Source organism: Balearica regulorum, chromosome 5 (genome assembly GCF_011004875.1).
Source record: "Balearica regulorum gibbericeps isolate bBalReg1 chromosome 5, bBalReg1.pri, whole genome shotgun sequence".
Classification (NCBI taxonomy): Eukaryota; Metazoa; Chordata; class Aves; order Gruiformes; family Gruidae; genus Balearica; species Balearica regulorum.
The window spans coordinates 35,490,149-35,514,838 of record NC_046188.1 but is presented as its reverse complement, the minus strand read 5'-3'; the positions used below and the strand labels follow the sequence as shown (position 1 = coordinate 35,514,838).

The following is a 24,690-nucleotide window of genomic DNA, read 5'->3' as shown; positions in this document are numbered from 1 at the left end:
AATTGTATATTAGTTTTAGGAAACTCAGAGAAATAAAAACCAGGAAGCGAACGGATTCAGCCCTTCACGTAATCTAGTTTTCCTGAATTACTGGCTAGGGGTTAGCGACATGTTTTAGAGCTGAAGCTGACATTCTACGCAGTAATCAAATACAAACAAATACAAACTAGGGTGGATTAGTCCTGTTCACAGGAACACATGTAAGAAAGTTTTTCATCTTTCAGTAATCATTTATGTCTTGTCATCCAAGCACCAGAATTTATATAACCTTTTTCATTCATAATAGATATAGGAAATGGATAGTAGGAAAGGTCTTGATCTGAAACTCAGGATACAGAGAAACTTTTTTTTAAAATAATAATAATTTTAAATAATAATTGTATTTGTTACATTCCACAACAGTAAAAAATTAGGAAATAATTAACATCTAGTCAAATTATTTAGTTATAATAATATTTTGGGAAGTTTGATGTGCATCTTGCCTATTTTAAAATCTTTTAAGAATCTCTTAACTAAGTAAATTTAATTTATTTTACACATTTTTAGGCTACTATCTGCAATATTAATGCCATTGGGAAACTATATTAGAGTGAAGGCCTTGCTTTCAGAGTGTGACTCCCAAGCTGTCCTCCATACTGTAGTACGTAAAGGTTTATTGCACCATTATTATACAAAAATTTGAAATGTTCTGTTACTGGTAGCAAATACTCAGTGGATGCTCTAACTGAACAGAATTCTGTTCATACAGCAAACAAGTACCAGAGGATGACACAATTATTTTTTGCTATGCCTACTTCTTCATTTGAAAGAGTGACATGACAATATCTATGTGTAAACCATGAGTGTGATCAGAAACTGAGTCCTCCAGGCAGACACCAATAAGAAAAACATATTCTTAATAATTGTAATACACTGCAGTACATTCCTTCATAATTTGAGCAACAGAAGGGTTCAGACATAGAAGAAGAATTATTCTGGATGCAAAACAAACTGATTCACTAGCTTCTTTTCAAAAGTGCAGCAAACTTCCAAAAGTTTGTTGGGGTCTGTAATTTTGTTTAGAGCAATATAAGCAGACAGCCTTTTTCGTATTTCTAAACTTCTCTGGCAGTGGTTCTTTCTGTTTATGTATTTATTTACTGATACCTAAAGGAGAGGTTGGTTGAACCTGTCAGCAAGATTGATTCATGCGTATTCCTAAATGTTTTCACCAATTTCTAATGAAAAATTTTATTGTATATTTGTCAGAGGTGAGAACAGTAATTCATATAACCTGTTCTTCCCTTTCCCAGTAGAAAGAAGGGGTGAAGAAAGATGAAGAAAACAGTTCCACTGCTCCTTGTTTAATTACAATAACTAGAACTGACCCCAAACCATAAATACCGTCAAACTGAAAAACACAGAAAAACACAAAATGAACAATGACTGTATCCTAATGTGATTAGGGTACACAAAAAAAAAAAAAAAAAGTTCAACTTTTAATTTGGTTCTTAGGAAGGAATTTTGTTTACACTTCACAAAAAAAAAAAAATCAAATGAAAAATCTAGCAGTACAATAAAGAAAGGCTTTTATTATTTAAGAAAAAAAAAGTTTCTATGTATCCTGAGTTTCAGATCAAGACCCTTCCTATTATCCATTGTATTTCCTATATCCATTATATATGAAAAAGGTTATACAGATTCTGGTGCTTCGATGACAAGACATGAATGGCTACTGAAAGATGAAAAACTTCCTTACATGTGTTCCTACATGAACAGGACTAATCCACCCTAGCATGCACAAGAGCTAGACCTTCTCTTGTACTTATGTATCTGAAAAAATATGCAGGAAGGGAATTTAAACTCTGCCTTCCTGCTCTGGCAAACTTGACTGAATGCTGCACATGCATACATAAAAATGTCACAACCTAGCTGTTTGTTATGAATTAAAGTAGCATTTTGAAATGCAGAATTTTAACTGGCTTTTCAGATTGTCAAATTCTTTTCCTTTTTCAACAGTTAACAGGGGAAAAAAATATGTATCTATTTAGTGCTGCTCTCGTGCAACTATGGGACGTGGAACTCTGCTTGTGAAATGAAAGTTTTGTTGTTCTTATCTGAGCAAGTGTTTCTACAACTTTTCTTCTATTGAGAACACTTAGAGGTTTTAATTTATTTGATGTTCTGCTTCTTGATCAACACCAATACATTCCAGGAAGAATCTATATATTAACATGAAGTCTACTGAAGTGGGACAAACCATTTGCATCCAATATCTGTATAAGATAACGGACTTGTAGATCTACATCTGTACATTATTTAGGAGTCACATTTAAGAACACACATGCAATTTCAAAAATTTTGAAATGATAGTGCACCATAAGAGTAAGAATATATTTTCTTCATAGCAAAGGTAGCAGCATTTCCTACACATCTTGTCTTCCATAATAATGTTTTTGATACTCTAGAATCAAAATACAAAATGACAACAAAAAAAATAGTAATCAGTTCATCTTCATTTCCAGACTCTATGAATATGATCTTTGGAGGTCCCTTCCAACCTGGATTGTTCTATGATTCTATGAATATATTGAAAACACAATAACTGTCCGGAGTTTTTGTTTTCCATTTTCATCCTAGATCCTCCTTGGTCCCATTCATCTTACTGATGTTACTTTTGGCAGACTCTAATGACCTTTTCCTAGCTAAGCTCATAACTACTAATTCATTTCCATTCTCTTTGACCTCCTTCATTTCTCCTTGCCCCAACTCAACCATTCCTTCACTGAAAGAATGCCATAGCTATGTCCCTGTTCATCTTTTATAATTCTTAAAATCCTATACTACTTAAATCTCTAACCCTTTCCCAGCTTGTTCTATATGCAACACTGTACTAGCATTAGTCACCTGCTCTTACAGTAACAAAACTGCAAGTAAAAGAAAAATTCTGCTTTTTCACAAGAGCATTCACACAACATTTTCTTCATCTTCTCCTTGATTCCTTCCTTCCTTCCTTCTACCCATCCATCTTATTCTGAGTTTTTGCCAAGCCTTCCTTTTTGATATTCATTAAGTCCATCCCTTGTATTTTCACTTGGCTTGTAATAAAAGATGTTAAAATTCTTGGCAGAGAATAGTCACTGTGTGAATTGTTAAGGAGCATTCTCTACCAAAAGCTTCAGAAAATTAAATGTCTGTTCTATGAAAAGAGAAATTATCACTCTTCTCTAACTTAGCTTACTTAATAGTCCTAATGGAATGCATAGCACTGATTAAACAAAGAGATGGAAATAAACACAATCATTTTCTACAGCACTTTCTCCTACTCCTATTTGGTTGGGGTTTTGTTTCAAGTATTCATTTTGTTTTCTATAATGTAAACATGACTCCCACAACTATGACACAGTACGAACTTGGCCTTATGGCTATTATGCAGCTCACAAATCCAAAAGATAGACAATTCTAAATCACCAGGCTTAGCACATTGTATCACTATCACACATTTGAAAATGTCAATATAGCATTCACATTATTCTCCTATTTTAGGAATATAAATACATAAATTTCAGAGATTTTTTTAGGGCTTTTAAAAAAAATTTACCATCTTCCCCGCTAATGCTTGCTTACCTCTGCTTATAGTAGTACACGTTAAAGACAAACAACATAACAGGCTGATATCTCAGTGGAAATCAATTACTTGAATTTCAGCAATGAAAGAATTAATGACTGATTTTCTGCTTAGTAGGTCTCGACTTCTTGTAACAATGTCACTGCCTAGTTAAAAATTGCTAAAAAGAGTCTTTATCTAACCTCAAATTCAATTGACAATCAACAATTTCTTTTTTGAGAGAAGGAAACGTATAAAAATGCACCACCACTCACTTGTGCTGTGAATCATTCTGATCTGTAGATGGAATTGTCAAACACTCATCATGGCCATGGAAAAAACGTACTACATGCCCACCAAGAAGATATCCTGTAGAAGCAGCACAGTTATTCATTAGCTTCGACGTTAACAATATGAAAATCACACCCTCCAAAAAAATTAAACAAGAATTTAGTATGACAACTTTTTTTTTTTTTTTTTAGTACCTGTTTCAGTTAAATCTGTTCTGAAAATGAAGACCCAAACAAAGCAATCTCATAACATTTAAAAATCAAATTAGTATTCTGGGAAGGAAAAGGAAAACAAAAACTTCTGCAACAATTATTGCTTTGAAAATTGAAGGCTTTAGGTAAAAGCCAAATAAAATATATAATACCACAGTTTCCTCCCCCTTAATACAATTTAAATGTTTTCAATGCAAAATAATTTGGTGAGTTCATCAGTTTGTTCTGATGTTTATAATTTGTGTCAAAATCAAAACTGCACAGCAGCAGCAGGAGACGGAGGACAGAAAAACACTTAGCAGTTCTGAAGATTAAGCTTAATGGAAGCTAACTTTCCAACCCATTTAACACAAAGACTACAGGTCAAAACCAGGCACTTTTCCTCACAGGAAAAAAGAAAAGAAAAAAATGGTGTAGGAGGAGAATGATTCATCAGACCCTCAGTCCAAACTGTTCTGACCTTGTAAGTGAAATTAATGCCTTTTAAAAGAACAAACACATAAAGGAGGTAGGGTAGAGGGAAACTTTCACACTGTGCAACTGATTCAATATAAAATTGTAAATTAGGAAAATGGTAACTGGCAATTGTCCTTTTGCCAATTAACACAAAGGTCAAAGCAAAGAAATAATGGGAAAAAAATATACTTCCCTGACATTTATGTTCCATCGAAAGTACATCAAACATTACAGAAAGTCTGTTGTGAGACTTCCAGTCCAATCTTAGACTCAGGAAATCCCACTTTCTCAGTCTGTCCATTCAACTTGAGCTAGGCTGCTAAGTCTTTTGACATATGATCATCCCTCATGGAAATCATTCTGAGAAGTGTATATACAGCTAAACCTAAGCCTAAGTAGCTGGGGAAAAAACCTGACATGTACAAAACCTACTTCTCTGCTTACTATGCCCTATCCTTTTTTTTTTTTTTAAATGCCATTTTGGATTATGTGTTCAATTCTGAGCTGCACAGTAAAGGGATTTCAAGTACAGCAAAGGGCCACTAAGATGATTATGATACTGGTGCATCTCATGTGTGAGGAAAGGCTGAGAGAAGTGGGACTGTTTGACCTAGAGAAGAGAAGGCTCTGGGGGGATCTCATCAGTGTAAAGAAGACAGAGCCAGGCTCTCTTCAGTGGTGCCCAGTGACAGGACCAGAGGCAATGGGCACAAACTCAAACACGGGAGGTTCCATTTGAACATCAGGAACCACTTTTTTACTGTGAGGGTGCCTGAGCACTGGCACAGGTTGCCCAGAGAGGTTGTGGAGTCTCCGTTCTTAGAGATATTCAAGAGCTTTCCAGACATAATCCTGGGGAACGTGTTCTAGGTGACCCTGCTTCAGCAGGGGATTGAACCAGGTCCCTTCCAACCTCAACCACTCTGTGATTCTATAAGCATTTAAGAAATTCAGCTGCCAAATCCCTGCTGTTACAGAAATCTAATATACCACTGATCTTCCATGATCTCTCTGCATAGCTCATTATGTTTGTCATCTGTTACAAGTTTTTAATTTTACTATAGGATGGCTTTTCTGTTTGCTTGGTTTTGTTTTACCTGTGAAACCTAAGAACACGGGGACTTTTCAAGAGTTAACCTCTATTCTGTTTATGACCCATGATTGCAAAGGACCAGACAGCCATTTATAAATATACAGCTCCAGCATTATACATTTCTTGCAAAAGAAAGCAATCAGACAGTATTAAAAGGAAAATCCATATCCCGTATGCTCTTAAAATGAAAACCTAGAGTGAGATGAGTTTCTTACGGGCCAGTGCACAGGAACACTGTGGGATGCTGATTTAAACCACTTGGGATTAAAAGGGCCTGACCACAGTTCAGCTATGCCTAGTGACTCTTAGTCTTTAGCACCAGGGTAATCTATTTCTATCAAGACTTAGTATAGCTGATCCCAGGGAAATGCAATGTCTCTTTCAAGTCCGTTATAGCTCAATTTTTTCCTATGATCCTGTATATTATTATATCATAAGTGATTAGTTTTAGGGCCAAGCGATACAAAATGGTCCTGACTTCAAGCCATTTACCATTCATGAACACGGAGAGCTGATGCTTGAAACAGAGAACAGAAGAGGTAAAGTACAATGTTGGTTATGACAGTGTTAATGACGGAGTACGGCACTGAACTAAGCAGCAGTATTGAGTGGACGAGCCTTTTGTTACAGAATAAGACATTTCTCAAACAGAATAAGGTGATGCTACTCAAACATGGTTGTACAATGCAGTCAAGTACCTAAAGAGAAATCCTGACCGACCCTGTGGTGTGGGATTTCAGGCTGACTCAGAGGATGCATTTAGAGAGCTCATTTTCATTGAGTATTACAAAGAGACACCAAGGAAGCATGGCTGTGAGATCCAGAAAGGGTATTGAGCAAATATCCTTAAAAAACACGACTAAGAGACTGAAATACGAACCTGCTTTCCATTTTGCATGTACTTTTATCTCTCTTCTGTTATCTCTGTTACAGGGTGATTGAAAATGCAATATGAAATTTAAGTTTACTGGCTTTATTTATTCTGCAGCTCCTACTCCCCAAAATTAAACTGAAGACAATAAACTCATCTGTTGTTCTGTCAGTCTTAATTTGTCATGCAGCCTTTTATGCTTTGCTATTCTAAAGTTACAGTGCTTATTCAGCTTTTCTTCAGTTAATCTGGGTGATGGATCTGCATTTCTACATTTTTCCCTTCTGTTATTCTTCTCTCCTTTACTAATTTCCTTTATTTTCATTAAGCTCTTTGGTTTGATGCTCTGAGGGTGGCGTTTTTTTTCATTTTCACTTTTTATGAAAAGCAATATAAAGCAAGCTAAAGTATATACAGTTCTAAATAAATAAAATGACAAACCTTCTGTAATATTGCTTCCTGAGCATGTAGGATGTACATTCCACAGCGTCTGCATAAAGGAGGCATCCACTTGAATACTTCCATTTGATATGGAGAGATGCTGAAATAAGACGACAGTAACAGGAAACAGTGAAATTTATGCACTTAAAAATACTTAGTATATTAATTTCTTGACAGAATAGAAATACATAATAAAGTAAATATACAAATATTGTTTTCAATTGAGTAGTCACTTGCTTTTAAAATGAACTCTTTTCTAAACCTAATCAGCAGACGCCAGCTGCAGCTAAAAAATCTTCCACAGTTACAGAAATAAAAACTCCCCAAGATGGAGAATGCTGAAGTACATCTGGGGATAAAGGCATGCAAAAAAACTTGTTCTAGAGGGGGGGGAAAAAAAAAAAGTGCATTACAACCATGCATTATTTCCTAGATTTAAAAAAAAAATAATTTATAAGAATCCCAACCATTTTCCCCAACTCCTCACAGCATTTTGTATTTTCCCACCATGTGTCCACTTGCTAAACAACCAACCTACCAGGTATCTTTCAGAGGACACACTGACCAGGATAAGGTCATCACCTATTCGAACTTTTTCTCCTTCTGACCTTTGTTTAGAAGCCGGGTGTATTGTCCACCAGCATGCCTCACCTAAAGGACAGAGATACTTAGCAAGGCTGTACAAAACAGACAACAAGAAATTGAAGGATGTCTTTATACAACATTAAAATAACATAATAAAGAATTGTGTCTTATAAAACATTCACCTTATAAAACCACCTCATTCCTCTTTTCAATCCATTTGATTTTTTTCTTTTTCCTTGAAAATTTTGACAACCAATCTTTTTCATCACTGAAGCTGATATTTCCCTTTTCATGTTTTTTTAAAGCAACTAACCACGTAGAAAACACTGCTCAGAACTGCCCTCCCTTCAAGACTCTCACTGCCAGTAAATTGCTGACAGCTACCTCAGTCTTAATTATCACCTTTTGTGTGTTCTTTTGCTTAATGTTTGTATTTAATTCACAATCTTCTGTATCATTTCCACTCTAAGCTACATTTATGTTGTAGAATACAGAATTTTGAAACAAATATTCTCCATAACTTTACAATATTGCTACACTACAAATATCAGTTCTGGAAGCAGTTCCATTAGCACTACAGACTATATGACTACAGGATAGCCAAGCCTAAGGGCGACAACCATAGAACATTTCCTACACATTAAATATCAGGTTCCAGATTACTTTGCACACATACACCGATTCTGGGAAAATTACCCAATTCATTCCAAAATTTCACATCCTTCAGGGTTTAGTTAAGACCCTGAAGAAAATGAATTGAATACAACTTTCTCACTGGGCAATGAAAAGTGGGAGAAAATAAAACAAAAGCAAAATTGGTAGCATAAGACAAAGCTAAAAGTCTGTGTGATCAGCTAAGAAATTTCATGTAAAAACTCCTCAAAACAAAATTTGAAGGTTATGAAACTAATTATAAAGAAGACAATAAGTGAAAGTTGCATCCCTAAAAGCGTAAAGTGCTAGATCTTTAAAAGAGAATAATTTTAAATATCCCGTGGCTTTTCACTCAGTACCTGCTAGGTGAAGAATGCTTCCTGCAGCTGAAATATTGATTCAATAAGGCAGTTTCATGGGTGGGGTAGTAGAGCAAGAAGAAGTGATGTTACTATAGGTTATCAAAATCCTCTGTGCAGAAACACAACTAAGCATTCCTTTTATGTGTTGCTTTTTATATCTTACCTACATGTACAAGGGTCTTTTTATATCTGTACAGTTAAGCAATATCAATATGAGACAACTACAGATATTTGTTACAAAACTTCATGGGCACAAGCAGACACATGCACAATAACTCTGAAAAAAAGCCTATAAAATTATAAAGACAGAATTCACTGAAACAATTTTCAGAGAGACAGAACACATACATTCCTTTTATCAACATGCCTAAAGAAAATCATCTCCAAGCAGCAACTGATGATATAATCAACAAACAGGCTTCTAATATCTATCTATCTGAGACCACCTTCTGTATGGTTACAAACACCTGAAAGACAAACTTCACTCCTTCAAAACAGAAGGTCATGTAGACAATGAGAGTCATCTGGAAAGGAAGTTTCAAAGCCCATGGTCCACAAACACTTTAACACCTACACTGGTAGTGCCTCTCCATCATCAATTAGTCTATTTTGATTTTGTTTTCAAAATAATGAAAAAAAAAAAAACCAATAGAAAGCATAGGTTGATATTAATACAACTGGCATTTCTTTATTTGAAGCTTCATATTAATGAGGTGTGCATACAGGTACTTAGATTTTCCCTTCAAGGTATGTGTCTGGGTGTAGGTACTGCAGGGTCACCTGTTACTTTCTGATGAGTACTCATCACTTTCAGTAACTATTCCTACTATGTATACGGGAGCACATAAACCTATTTGTTGCTCTCTGTGGGTGCGTTGCTTTTAAATTCATTTAACGTAGCTCCCAATGGTATCTCAAAATTTATATTTGATTTCATGGGAGCACAATTATTTTTTTTACTATATTTCTGTCAGCAGCACTGTTACTGGCAGTACTCCCAGAAACCTATTCATTAGATTTTAAAGCTTTCTTGTCATTTCTTGTTTGTGTTGTGTCTTTTCCACTCTGTCTCATTATTATTTTGATCCATTTTATGCTTTTATTTTTCTTTAGCTCTATTAGCAATGTGCTTATTACATTTTTTTGTTTTCCTGCATTACAAGTTGCATACTCCTTCTGTTGCATGGTTACAATGTATACTGTGAATGCACTGATACATGGCTTTTCTGTACTCTAATTCTAATGAAAGTGCCAAACCATACAAATAGGAAAAAAATGCATCAAATTTATTTTATTCAATGGAAATTTTTCACTTTGACCATTATCACATGTTTTATTTGAATTGTGGTAACTCAGTTTAATTGCAAGGCACTCTCACATGCTTACACAAAGTCAGCTGATTTACTGAAAGTCATCAGTATTGACAGTTGTAATCTCTTTTCAGTCATCTAGTTTCTAGTAAACACATAATCATGACATTGATAAGCTTACAGTGCCATTAATCTCAATACCTCTTCTAAAACCAAAAATGTGTGACACGTTGTCCTTCAAAAATAACTTGCCATACCTGCTGCATTTTCTCGTAGTCCCACATCAAATGCAAGTTTATCCGTCTGGGATCTTGATGATGTTAAACATGTCAAATACTGCAAAACAGTAAAATTATTGAAAAAAACAAAACCCAACAGTATCCATTAACACACATGCCAAATTAATACATTCACATTGCTCCATCTCACTCTCAGCATGTGCTTAATTTTTTAAAATGAGTTAACCATGACATTATTTGTATACAAGCTCTTCCTGACTTTAAAACAAAAAAAAAAATCTTTTTCTACACCAGCACGTATTTCTCGGTGCAGTTTAGCTCCTACCTTCCAAAGTTTCACTTAGCTCATCAGAGAGGAACAGGCAAACGTCTTGTTACAGCATTACGGTAAGAAGTTTGCCTTCTGAAAACATAGCGAACGTACCAAAAGGCAGTAATCATACTTGCAATTCTGGTATATCAAAGCAACTACAATTTGTATGGTTCATAAACATAAGTAACAGAGTTTAAAGACTAATGTAGAGTCTTCCAGTACAGGAAAAAGGAGGGAAGATGTTTTCTTGACTTCTCATTTCTTCAACCTCCTATTAGATATACTTGCATGTGACCTAATAAGTCAAAGATCGAGAACAGTTAAAATTTTCCAGTTGTACAATGTAGCAGAAACAAAATTTACACGAGGTAGTCTGAAAATAGCATGTTTGTGGGCATAGTCCTTTGGAACTATTGGATGTTAAAAGGAACACCTTACCTTATAAAATATGATGGAAAAAATAACACATATCATGACAAATTCATTTGCGATAGCAGCAACTTGCTAATAGAATTTCAAATGGATTCCTTAAGGACACAGAAATAATCCCTGGCTAAAGGAGCTTTTCAGCTACATTTCTGAGTGAAATGGATTGAAGAATCTGAATTTAAAATATAAGGGCCACTTCCATTGTGTTGAGACACCATAAGCTATTTTTTTATCTAGTGCAGAACAGAACTTAGAAAGAACATTCTTTCACATTTATACTTTTTTTATTTCGATAAAAAGAAGTTTATTTGAGTTTCATGTTTCTCATTCTGTGCAAGTGCTCTTTCACTTACCATTTCACTAAACGAATGTCGAAGTAGTATAGCATGGCCATACAGCAGGGTTCTGTGACCACCCCCTTGAGCTGCCTACAGAACGTGACAGAGAAGGTCAGAAGTCCACTGCACTGCGTGGACTACGATCAGAATTATGTAACAACATGAAAAGCTACTGCAGTTCAAGTAATAAGTGCAAATATTCAAGCAAATTATGAAATGTATATGCTGGGCAAAAATTGTAAATAATGAAGTAGCTACAGCAATAACCAAATATCTACCAAGGGAACAAATGTTCTTCTTGGTCAAAAACATTTTCAAAAAATGTTTTGAATTAAATAAGATATTACTTACCTTTCTTATAAACTTCTCAGATGCATTAAAAAAAAAATAATAAAATAAGTATATGTATGTATACACAAACTGAAATCTGAAAGAGGCAAAACTCACCTATTGCCTAGAATAGTTTAAGCATATATTAAGGATATCTACTTGCCAGGATTAATGCTATCTTAAGCATTTACCAGATTCAGTAAAGCAGCTGCATTCATAATTTCAACCAACCAGAGTTATTAATTTCAATTATGGAAATTTATGACAAGATCAGGGAGACGCAAAACTGGATTTTCCATGTGCTTCCTTTAGCGAAGTTAACACACATCTTTTGAGCTCCTTTTGGTGACCAGAAGAAAACAAGTTCCAAGGGGAGAACCTTAACAAAAAAGTTACTTATGGAACAACAGACAACAAGCTTTATAGGTTTTCAAGTCTGCCTCAGCCTTTTTCTGCATCTATCAACTTATTTCCTAGTTATTTATAAATAACAAGCCTATTCAAACTTAAATAATATGATCAAGAAATTAAATTCTTGATTTATTGTGGTGCTTTCCACTGAAACTAAGGCTTTCATTTTTACTTTTAGATCCTCAAACCCAGATTGTATGAAGAACATTTTTAGGGAAGTGATCTCCACATTTTGCAGAATTAAGGATATCATGATTAATGTTAATGCTATTATACTATGATGGGTAACATTATACTTCATTTTTTCTCTCAGTACAGATCCTAACTTTTACACCTGGTAAGTCCTGAGTAATTATAAAAGGTCTAACATCAGGATCCTGATAATAAGTTAGAAATTGCTGATTTAAGAATATCTAACTTCTCATGTAATTGTTTGAAACTGTTCTCACACACACAGAGGGTTTTTTTCATTTAAAAAAGCATTTACTTTCTGGTCTTGTTTCAGGTATACTTAGGCTATCATTAAATATGAAAGATGATTCCCCAAAATATAACTTTAGAAAAGGGATTTTCTCTAGTACATTACATATTGCTAGAAAGGACTACCTTTAAGGTCAGTTCTTTTCCTTGGATTCACATGGAAGGGATCAAGACAACTAAAGGTAGTTCCAGGAACTCAAATAATGGTTATACATGTGTAGGCAAATTATTTTGCACTGTATAAACAATACATTAGTTAAATTATCAGTTAGGTCAATAGGTTTACAAGCTGTGTATAACTTGTGTTCTACAGAACCACAACTTAGAAGACATCAAGCTGAGGAAACTGCTACATTCTGTAGCTCGACACATAGAATACTTAATACTAATTCAAAGGATTAAAAAAGAAATGTTATTTGTCCAAACAGAAGCAATAAAAATCTAAAAGTAATTCAGCAGAGGTATTTTATTACAACTGCAATCAAATAAAAATCCTACTTCTATTTTTCTAGCTAATAACAAAGACATTAACAAATAGGGATTTGGGACCTGGTTATGTTGGAACTTAATGCTGTTAACAGTCTTATGTAATTTTATGTAGTAAATTTTATTGAGAAACTTCTCAGAATTATATGGATACTATGTATAATATCTTTCACAATATTCAAATTTCTCAGTATACTCAGTAGCAAACTAAAAAAAAAAAACAAACTCCTGGATAATGATTTTTGGATCCACATCGAAAACGTATTAGATTATTGGGAAAAATTGGAGACAAATATGAGATAATTATTGCTGGTGATTCAGAGAAGATAGCATACTTTTAGATATCATTATAAAAGTCTGATCAGAAATAATAAATAAAATTTTCCAAGAGCTCCTCCAAAACATGTCATCCATAAAAAGTGTTTTTAATATATATCCTGCAGGAACTTATCACTGCTTGGGGAAGAAAACTAGAAAAACATCATGTAACAGTGTACATAATACTTCTTTTATAAATTACAACTTTTTTCTTAATCAACAAGGAAAACCTTAACAGCAAAATCAACTGTAAGTAGACAGGTTGTCAGAAGAAAATTAGATGTAGTCAATTTATAACAAATATATGCATACTGAGAACAAGCAATAAAACACCTCATGCTATTTTTTTACTGAAAGCTTTTAAGTGAATCACTTGTAATTTTAAGGTTGACTCATTAAAAAAAAAACAACCAACAACTACAAAAACAAAACAAAACAAAAACCCCCCAAAACCCCAAAACCAAAAGCCACACAAAACCAACAAACCCCAAAAATCAGATAAACTAGATAATCCTCTAGAAAAATCTGAAACTAACAGGAGAACTCTATTCCAAACTAAATTTAATATGAAAACAAACTGTTTAATGAAATGATAGACTGGTGGAACCACCAAAAAGGTTAATGTTAATTATCTGAGGCCAAATTCTATTGTTAGCAATGCCTTCATATTGAGAACAGAATGTAAATGAACATTTTAAGATGTTCATTCCTACATTTCATGCTGTCATTTTTCTCTCTATATGTAACAACTATTAAAAGACAGCATTTTCTATTCTTCATAGCAAAATTAGCTTTTTCCGAAATCTAGTTTAGAAATTACTTATTACCATGTAAATTTATTTTCATCGTTGTAAAGGTAATGCCTGATAATGCAAAATATTTAACTTGATTGGTAGCTATGACATATATCTCGAAACAGAATCAGTTAATTGTAATTTAAAAAAGAACCCATCCATTTTATCAACAGCTAGCTGACAGAAGCTAATTAAGAGTCCACCTTCTCTGAATGTAACAAATGTGGTCCAGAAAGAAAGTTTCTTGCATTATTGTTCAGGCTTTCATTTTTTATTTCTTCTTTGCTATTTATGTGAACTGCTGTGTTCCTATTACAATTTCCCCAGTGGATGGTACCCAGCTTCAAAATAAATGCAGGGCAAGGTAGTTTCAAAATAAATACGGCACAACAGACTACATTTTCTTTTCTATTGTCCACTGGCCGCAGAGCAACAGTATGATCATTTTTACTGAACAGATTATTTGTCCTCTACTGCCAATCCCAGATATAAATATTCATATATTACTAGTAATGTCAGATTAAATCTTTTGGCTAAGTTTATGGGTGAATATTTTGGAAATACTAAAAATTGTGTTATTGCTTATGAGTACTAGAAGTGTTCAAATCAAACTTACTTTCCCTAGGCAAATTTTTTTTTCATCAAAAATTCCATTTTTCTAGAAAGCAGTGTAATTGCAAAAATCAAAAAATACACTTTAAACTGGATAAAACAGTGGAAAACAACAGGTTAATAATAATGAGGTTTGAAAACCGTGTATGCAAAGGCTGACATTGCAAGATCAGAGGTGATAGAGCAGAATTCCAGCTTCCCCGAGCTGTGCCATGATATGGGCCAGTTAAAGATCTGGAGCGCAATATAAGCCAGTAGGTTGTGGTTATCCTGGCACTAAGTTACAGAGAAATGTAAAGGTTCTTGTACTTCTCAAAAAGTAAAAATGAAGGAAGAATTTAACATTTGTTAATAAAATATTAAATACTGCAGTCATATTATTCAGATAAAAACAAATCCTACTTTTGAATCATTTAATATTTACTGATCTGCATGAAATCATGAGGAGTTTTAATCCAGAAGGATTCTAAACGTCTTTATAACTTTATATAATTGAGAAGCCATCTTGTAAAGTGAAATTCCCTCCTTCAGAAATAAGAGACTCCACAGCTCACCTTGAATGCTTGCTGCAATTAATTAATTAAAAAAAAAAAAAAAAAAAGCAGCAGCAAGTTTCATTATTAGTGTTAGCTTCTTTGGGATGATATAGAGCTTTGACAAATTGTTTGATTTCAAATGAATATTTTATGCATTAAGATATATATTTGACCACTTTTATCTTTTTGAAAAATAAAAATGTTTTCAAACCCAATTTTTTTCCTTCCTTATTACCTAGAGCATGCAGCCTATTAAAAGTCTCAATAAGCAATCATTGCACAGCCAGTCACAGCTAGAGTTACACTGAGATTTCCCGCAAAAAACAAGATTCACTGTTGAGTAACAAATGCTTAAGTAGTGCTTTGATGCATCTGATTTACAAATAGATAAAATTGAAAAGTGTTTTAAATGGTGAATTGTTGCACAACAATGAAGAGACTGCAGAGCAAATGGCAATTTATAATTCCAGAAAAAAAAAAATATCAAAAATTTATTCTACAGCCATTTTCATCTTTAGAAGAATAATACATATTTTGAATGTATCATTTCTGCATAGATGGATATGACATTCAAGAAATTATCCTCCAGTAAACAAAACACCCTTTGATTCTCCCTTCTAGGATATTTACTTAAATAATAGAATTCCCCTCCTCCTACATATTATTCTATTTAATTTTCTAGGATTGTACTAAAAAGGGAAGAAAACACTAAAACTGCATACACGGTATATGAATCGCAGAAAGAAATCAAAATAAATCTCTCATCATGAAAGAAAATAAGCATAATTTTCTATTTGGGAAAAAAAATTCTTGTGAAATGTTATCTTTAAGTAAATTTGCTTAGATAATACTGACATGACTTGTACTTTTATGTTTAGTTTCTTCCTCAGACATCTATTTTTCCTTTTACTTAATGTGACAGTCTTAACTCTGTGTGTAAGTAGAATAAAAGAAAAATTACAACTCAGAAAATGTGAGTTTTCCAGTCCTACATAAAATAAAAGTTAAAAAAGACAGAGTGTCTAGCTCTGCAGATTATTTGCATCATAATTAGTTGCCGTTTAGTTTCATAAAATAAGTAAACCCACAGCTTTATCATGCTCTGTTTGTAAGAGAATAAAAGTTAAATTCAATTCAGCTGAAATTAGAGTAAGGGTCAAAGCAATCGAATTGAGATGTTTTTCACCCAATCTTTTGGACTGTGCTGGGAAATCAATTAAAGCACAGCACATAGAAGATAAGATCAAGCTGATCTGATCAGGCAGCAGCAATCTGAGAGGTATGGTAAACATCAATGCACTGACATTGCCCGCAACAAAGTCAAGAGTTTAGTCAACTTTAAGAGACATACATGTGACTACTACCAAATTTAACTTTAAGTGGGAGTGAAATGCAAAAGATTTTTATTTACACAATTTTGTGGTTTTCACGGTGCCAGAAAGCAATTATGGAATTTGTCATAACAAATAAACATTGTAAATTCTTATTTAATATTAATTTGTTAATAATACTTCGCCCCATACATTAAGAAGTGGTATTTCCTTTTTTTTTTCTTTTTCCAAATTTCAGTTGTTCACTGAATAGAAGAAAAAGGTGATGTCACTTTTTATTTTAAATTCCTCAAACTTATACATAGGAATATAACAGAGCAGTGACCAACTGAATGGAGACTGCAGGTCAACTCAATTTATTTTCAGAGAAACACAAACTCTGCCTAAGTATATAGAATGAGACAGTTGGCATAATTACCTACTTATAAGTGATTCACAGCTGCAACAGCAAGTGTAACTTCTAAAACTTTCCAAAGTATTAGTGTGTAGATGAGAAGTAAGTCTGTCTCATCTCAACAACGGGCAATGAGGTTCAGCTGATCATTGAAAAATGATGATTGTTTATGCAAATCATTAAAAATACAGGCAAATCTGTATCTGGGGTTTCGATTAGGCTTTTTTTATAACACCATCTCCTTTTCCCAAACAAAAGGCCTAGAGGTTCTGTGAAAAATACTGTTCTTAAATAAGTTTGTCAATAATAAATAATGTATGATAAAGTGCACGGCATCCTAATTGCTCTGGTGTGGAAGTCCTCTTTCAGTCATTCTTAGTATATCTTAGATTTGAAGTGATAATTCAATTGAAACTTTAGTAATATGAAATGCAAGCATAGTTACAACATTTCACTTTATTGCAGTCACTTCACACTATACTGTAAGCATTCCAGTAAGTATGCTTGTGCTAATACAGTAAAAGATTAAGAAACCCAAAGAAGAGAATTTTGAAATAGCTATTTCTATCCAAGAGTTCTTGCTTTTTACCACAGATGAAATAACTTGAAATTATACCGAAACAGTTTAGTTACACAAAGAAAAATATTGTACATTTATATCTGAACTAAAATAGATTTACATTTGTCACTTTGTTTCATTGATAGGGCTTAATTTCTAGCTGTTAATTTCATGTGAGGATAAATCAAATTAAATCCAAATACCTGAAATACTTTCTTAGCTCAGTGAAATGAGATAGAATATTTACATGATGAGAAAATTATTTTGCTTTCCCATTAATAAATAGCACTATAATACAATAATGCTTTTCTGTTTCAGACAAAACCTGTCTCATCGACTTTCTTCAGGTTCATAAAAGCCAAACTCAGTCCAAAGGTTCTCTTATTCCTTTTTTAGTATCCAGTTCTGGACTGATGGTAATAAATGATCTCTGAAGATGATGTTTCTGTAAATTTTGTTCTTGTAAATATTTCAAAAGACTAACTGCACCTGCTCCTCAATGCTAAAGAGAAATTAATATAATTATAGTAGTAGAGGAATAACATCCATGAAAATAGGAAAACTGAAGAATCTGCTAAGACATGAGGCCCCTCTCCTAGAAAATCCTGGAACAAGGAAAGAATTGAGAACAATCCACATTCAGAAATTTAATATTCTTTGATGTCAATTTACTTACCCCTTCACTAGCATCATCCCCTGTGTTGGCCAACATTTCCTGAAGGGCTCTGACAGATAGGGACTGTTCAAGGACGAAATTACAGATGCAAAGATCTGGAGGAACATACTGTAAAAATAAATTAAACGATGTAAGAACAGATCAGCAGAGCAGGTGAAACAGGATGAAAAGTGTGTTTGAACACATATGTATTTTAATTTTAGAATCCATACTTAATGTTTACTCGTTTGAGACACATGATATTTCCCTGTATGAAAATAATATAAATCCATTCGTCATAACTTGTCAGTGCAATAACTTTACTTTTCCTAGAGCTGTATTCTTCACAGTAAACCGAAACATCATCAGGTTCAAAAGCAAAAAGTTTTTCTCTACATATAATTGCTTTCCTGTCTTTTAGAATTATACCATGAACATTGTATTTTTTCTCTAACGCCATTGACAAAACAGAAGAGAAGGTGTACGATCTTATTTGACGTATAAGGTTGACGTTCTGAACATATTTATAGCTGTCACTAAATGGCAAAGACTCAGATTCTTACGATATAATAATATGAACTATTTTAGGAGTCCTTCTTAATTGTTGGACCAATATGTCTGCTGGTTTTGAAACATGAAACTTACATTCACTTAAAGAACAGATTTTTATTTTTTTTTTTCAGTTTATTGACATTGATGTGTCCAAGAAAAAAAGTCTCAAGGGGAATCATCAATCTATATAAATATATGACAGGAAAGTACAAAGAAGACAGAGCCACACTCTATGCAGTGGTACTGAATGAAAGGATGAGGAAATTGACACAAATTGAAATATGGGAAATTCTATTTAAACCTGAGGAAAAAAAACCTTTTTTACTATGAGCATGGTAAACACAGGAAGAGGTTGCCCAGAGAGGTTGTGGAGTCTCCATCCTAGGAGATATTCAAACCTTGACTGGACAGTGTCCTGAGCAGTCTGCTCTGGCTTAACATACTCTGAGCAGAGGTTTTGGACCTGACGATCTCCATAGGTCCGTTCCAACCTTAATGATTCAGTATTCTGTGATTTATGACCATGGCTATGAATGAGAATTCCTTTTTTTTTTTTTTTTTTTTTTTTTTTAAAATCAGTGTGACAGGAGGGAATAAAATTCTTCATAATGCTGAGTTTTTTCTGTTGTCATCCTGTGGCAGCTTTCAGATTATGCAGCATTCATTTTATTAAGACATTTTGAATATGTGTTAAATCACACTGTCCTTGAAGTACATTTGAATTTTAAAAAGACAGACAAACAAACAAACAAACAACCCAAACAAAGACCCCACAATCTTTATCAATTCTTTCTGTTTTCAATGTGGAACTTTTAAATTCAGAAACTAAACGGGAATTTTATCTAGGAAAAAATAACATAGCTGGTGATAACATAGGTCTGGCACTTAATCCCACTCCAAACTGAATATGGCATAATCAGTATGATCCAACACCTCCCAACTGAACAAAAGAACTCCCATCTGTTTCGCTGGCCACTGGTCTTGTGCCACATACGCTGCATTTTGATTTGAAAATTGTTGCAGCCCTTACTTTAGTGCTGTATTAATGAAAGACACACTAAAACAATGTACTCCTAGTCACAGTTTGCATAAAATGTACATCTTAGGTTAATGTAACTGATTTTTCACTTCTTATTCTTTTTCATAGCTTATGGAGCATTCCGCTTTATTTAAGAATATTGACACTGAGAACTATGAAATTAATGATTTTTCCACCCATGACTTAGAGCAGCTGCCCCCTCTTTCAAACTTGCAGTGTAACACAATAAGCTAACACATGTACTCTATCATATACCCCATTTCTGTGGCTGGATGGTAACAAATTCATTTTTAAATTCTACTGACCTGAGAAATACTAGGCAAGATAATTTATGTGGATGGTACATGACCTAAGTATCAACTGACCTCCTTAATTAATCTAGATTGCTTCTTAAAAAAAAAAACAAAAAAAACCAAAACAGTAATTATTGAGTCTATCAAGGCTCATTTGTTTTCTGGTCTTTTTGCAAATGATCCTGTTTCATAAGTTTGATATTCAACAATCTCTGTGTGGCAGACCATTTTATACTCCTAATAACTACACAGCTAAAAAGGTTTGATAAAATCTCGACCATCTGTTAGTCTATGCTTTTTTTCCCCAGTTCTGAGCAATGTTGTATTGTAATGGAATCCCACACAAAAAAAAAAAAAAAAAAAAAAAATTGTTCAGTGAAATGTGAGAGCTACAGGTAGAAGATGGGGAAGTATTCATGTCAAGAATCTTTATGTTGAATTGAAAACCAAAATCTGTTCAGGTACTAAGATAAGGTTTTAGAACCTGCTGTAAAGTAACAATACGCATTGGTATTTATCCCCCTTCTGGTTACGGGAAGTTGAAATGGACATACAGAAGTAAGATAACATAATTTTTAAGAATCATAAATAAAGGAAAAAATTCAAGTGAAGAATTAAGTATTTTATTTTACAGGCATTTAAAGATATGCCGAACAAGTGTTATTGTAAGTAAATCTATATAGCAGACTGATAAGATATATGATAAAAGAAAGCAGGGATTTGGAATACATAGCTCTTCAAAGTCAATGAGAGTTTTTGGGAGTTCTTCCAGCGCACCTCTGCGCAGTCTTGTCCATACATACGGGAAGATAAACAAAAAGACAAATTTCATACAGGAAACTTACACAAATTTGCAAAGTAAATCTGAAGAAAAAAATGACAGTTCTACCCTGACAGCTGCTCTTTTTATAAGATGTCTGTTTCTGAGACTATTTCCAAATAGGTCTTTCATGTAGAGTTACCAGTTTTGCATCAACACATTCATAACACTGAATATACCTCATTTTTCTGAATGAGGTGTTAAGATACATAAAACTAGCTACTGAACTAGAAATGTTCAATAGATCTGCAAAAAACCCGAGTCTTAAAATAGCTCACAGAAATGAATCAGAGTCCAGGTCAAATTACTTTTATTTTTATCTGAATCGATTTCTGGAGGAAGAGCAGAGAGCAGGCAAAGTATATTAATAGGTCAAATCCGATAGGAGAGGTGACATGAAGAAACAGATTCAGGCTACACAGTAGCTAGAGAGGAGCAACACAAGCAGTTATAGAACAAATGAAGACCTACAGCAATGAAAAGGGGCCACACTTTGAAATATATCGAAAAGAAAAATCTCAAGCAGCTCAAAATAATTCATAGAAAGTACAGAATAGAACAGCAAGCTGCCATTTTCACAGACTTCTGATTGACCACAGATACACTCATCTGCCTTAGACTTCCATTTAAACGGGAGAGACGAGAAAAATTTTCTCCTGAAAGGTACACTGTGATTTACTGATAAAACATAGTATTTTCTCAATTTGATATTATTTCTTAACATTGCAAAGGTATGTGCATACCTAATCGTCATCAGTCAATGACAGCTATCCACCCTAAGCCAATCAGTAACACACACTTGTCTAATTTTCACTTGTAGTTTCTTAAAATAGACAGCAAAATGCAGCAAGACGAAAAACAAGGCCACAAGAATAACCACTGGTAAGGCCACACCTGGAGTACTGTGCTCAGATCTGCACACATAGACACCGTGGATGTAACATGGTCATAATACCTAGAATAAAAATAGGACCGCGTGGCAACAATTCAAAAGAAATGATACAAAGACCCCACTAAAAAAAAAAAAAAATCAGAAGGAGAAATAAATTATCAGGAAGAAGCGAAAAGAAATAAAGACACAAAACAAAGAAAAAAAAACGATGCAGAGCGAACAAAGATGAGATGGAGCAGACCCTCCTCTGTTTGCCTTTATTCTTAACATTCTGCTCTAGTACAGGTCTAAAGTTTCATCTCTTCTCTCCTCTCTCTTCTCAAGCTCCTTTTACTACTTTCTTTTCTTTTCTTTTTTCTTCACAGCTCTCTCACTTTTTTTTTTCCATTTGCCACTTATCTTTAAAACTTTTCAATTACTTAATAATTCTATTCCCTGTACTCTCAACTTTCTGATTAGTCAACAGAGTTAGGAGCAACACTGAACGCCAGTAACTAACAGGTGACAATGCTTCTAAAATTATCAGTCCAGTACATGAAGATATTTGAACCTATGGCAGTAATAAGAATAAGTTTTTTAGTGAACTTAAATCTTAATAACATGAAATATTATAAAGTATTGAATGTTACAGGAAAATATGAAGTATTTCAGTTACAGGAATTATTTTAGATAGTTGAAGAATAGTGACTTTTGACTGTTAACAGGTATGCCCCAAAGTATATTTAGAATCTCTAAGAAATCTCATGTTGCAGTCACAGAAAGAAGAGCATACAAAAGGTGCACCTAGCATCACGTAAAAGAAACCACAATTAAATGCATTCATGGATAATAAGTAGGTTAACATTCACTGATCAGTGACACCAGTTGAGAGTTTTGACTTCTTACTTTAGCTTCTGATGTTGGTTCCAAAAAACACAGGCGATTCCCAAGTCCCTCAGCTGCCAAGCAGAACTTCCTTTGTTCTTTGTGAACACTGGCAACACACTGAAGTACTACTTCGTCATCCTGTCACAAAACAACGTAGGAGAAAAAAAGTAAATATTTGGAAGTTACATACACACTATAATGCTAATAAACCCTGGATCACAGAATCTGTTGAAAATGAACACATTATACTCCTATAACTGATATCATGTACCTATGCAGAGATTCTTTTGATGCGTATGTAAATGGCTGTTTATGTACAGATTTATATTCAAGACTATATCAAAGTGACAAAGACTACACGCTGCCTCCAGGGCTTTTGCAAGTGGTGTGTCCTTCTGTTGCTTTAGCAGGGGTTTGCTATGGTGTCATAAAAAATTGTAAACACACCATTACTCGGCTTAACTTAGTAAAGCGTGTTTAATGTTTTACAGTAAAGACCTGTTACTGGGATTTTGTAAACAATAGTAACCTAAATATAAACAAATTTATTTTTTTTGGCACAGTGAGTCCTCAACACAAATCCTCTGAATGCATGAAAAGTGACACGAAACAGCCCCATTGTTTAGTTAACCTAATTATTCCAAAAGCTCTTTTACAAATCGTTACATAATGCAACGCCAGAACCACACTTACTTACAAAGTGCCAAGCCCTTAGTCACCTCTTAACATGATATAAGCGAGCCAAAACAGACTATTTTTAGTGTTCAGCTGTGTCAAAGGTATATAGAGAATTAAAAATAATTTTGTTTTCCAAAACTTGTCCACTAACCGAGAAAAACATCACTTGCAGACTAGCATGTGGAAGAACTTATTTATACACAGGTATGCAGCTGTTCACCAAAAGCCACTGCCTTAGAAGTTTGTAAGGGGGTGGAAGCTGATAAAACAAGAGTGATATGATATGTCAGTGTCCCATCCAGCTATGAAGTTATACTGGTGTCGATTATTGTCAAAGCAGATACACAACAGCCGCCCGTACTGAACTCAGAGATCACTTGAACAATTATGTTCTAAAAGCAGCACTGCTTTTTCCAGTCCCATTATGCAACTGGAATACTATGACAGCAGCACAGCTACTGACCCTTGAAATAAAAGCTGGGAGTGACAAAGTGATTTTCACCAAAGGAATTAAGTGACGCGCCCTTTAAAATGGGAATTCAAAGGCAGGTTTTTCACTTGTGTGATTTTGCAAGTGTGCGCAAGTTATAGGGCTTTCTTTTAGGTGGCACTTCACTGCCTGCTTACTACTACTAAAATGGACAGCTATTACATTTCAGACTAATAAGCAGTTACAGACAGAGTTCCTTATCTAGCTTCGCATAACGATCAATAATGGTTTTAACAGCACAGAATGGGAATTCAAGAAACTTCTCTAAACAATTTTAAGATGTATAGTCAAGTAGGAGGTAGACAGAATTAGCTAATTAATGCTAAACAAATTCATTTTCTTTTTCCCCTGCTGCTTCTGCTTCCATTTCTGCAAAATGCTCTCTGAAATTCTCAGCTTTCAAACTCATTAGTAAAAAAATTTCTGCCTTTTAAACTTCATTGTAATAAGTTGCAAAATATAAACAATACAATTAAGCACTCATTACTATATCCCTCTGTCCATGAATTTATAAAAATTGGCATCAGAAGCATCTATATTTAGGGGGAAAATCGGAATGTATCTAAGATAAAAATAAAGATATTTAGAACATTTTTCATCATCTAGTTCCTGTATCAATCTTTGAACATGCATATTTCAGATATTTAAAAATAAAATACTAAAACCTTAATTTATAAATACCAAGATTTAGAATAAAATTGAGATTTGCCACTTACTTTGCACTTATCAGTGGATTACATTAAATTACTTATATATAGCTGAAATTGTATTTATCTGCCCTACTACATTAAAATATTCATCATTCCATAGAGGCATATACATAGTATCAATTGAAATTCATAGTTTTCTAACAAGTAAAATTATGCCTTCAGACAACATACATAACAACTTAAAATGAGAATTACTTACATAAATGAGCTATTTTCTTTTTAAATCCATATACATAAAAGGGCAAGAGTTTCTAGCATAATGA

At 33.9% G+C, this 24,690-nt stretch overlaps 1 protein-coding gene across 1 annotated transcript in view; it reads right to left on the bottom strand.

The window, feature by feature from the left end:
- RYR3 (ryanodine receptor 3) overlaps positions 1-24,690 on the bottom strand; it is a 247,414-nt gene that overhangs the window by 172,230 nt on the left and 50,494 nt on the right. The window contains exons 2-8 of the mRNA XM_075754124.1: positions 22,568-22,687; positions 18,108-18,215; positions 11,196-11,270; positions 10,119-10,197; positions 7,489-7,601; positions 6,951-7,050; positions 3,862-3,955 (exon numbers count right to left, since the gene is read on the bottom strand). Of these exons, the coding sequence (XP_075610239.1) occupies positions 3,862-3,955; positions 6,951-7,050; positions 7,489-7,601; positions 10,119-10,197; positions 11,196-11,270; positions 18,108-18,215; positions 22,568-22,687 (689 nt within the window). The remainder of the gene's footprint in view (positions 1-3,861; positions 3,956-6,950; positions 7,051-7,488; positions 7,602-10,118; positions 10,198-11,195; positions 11,271-18,107; positions 18,216-22,567; positions 22,688-24,690) is intronic.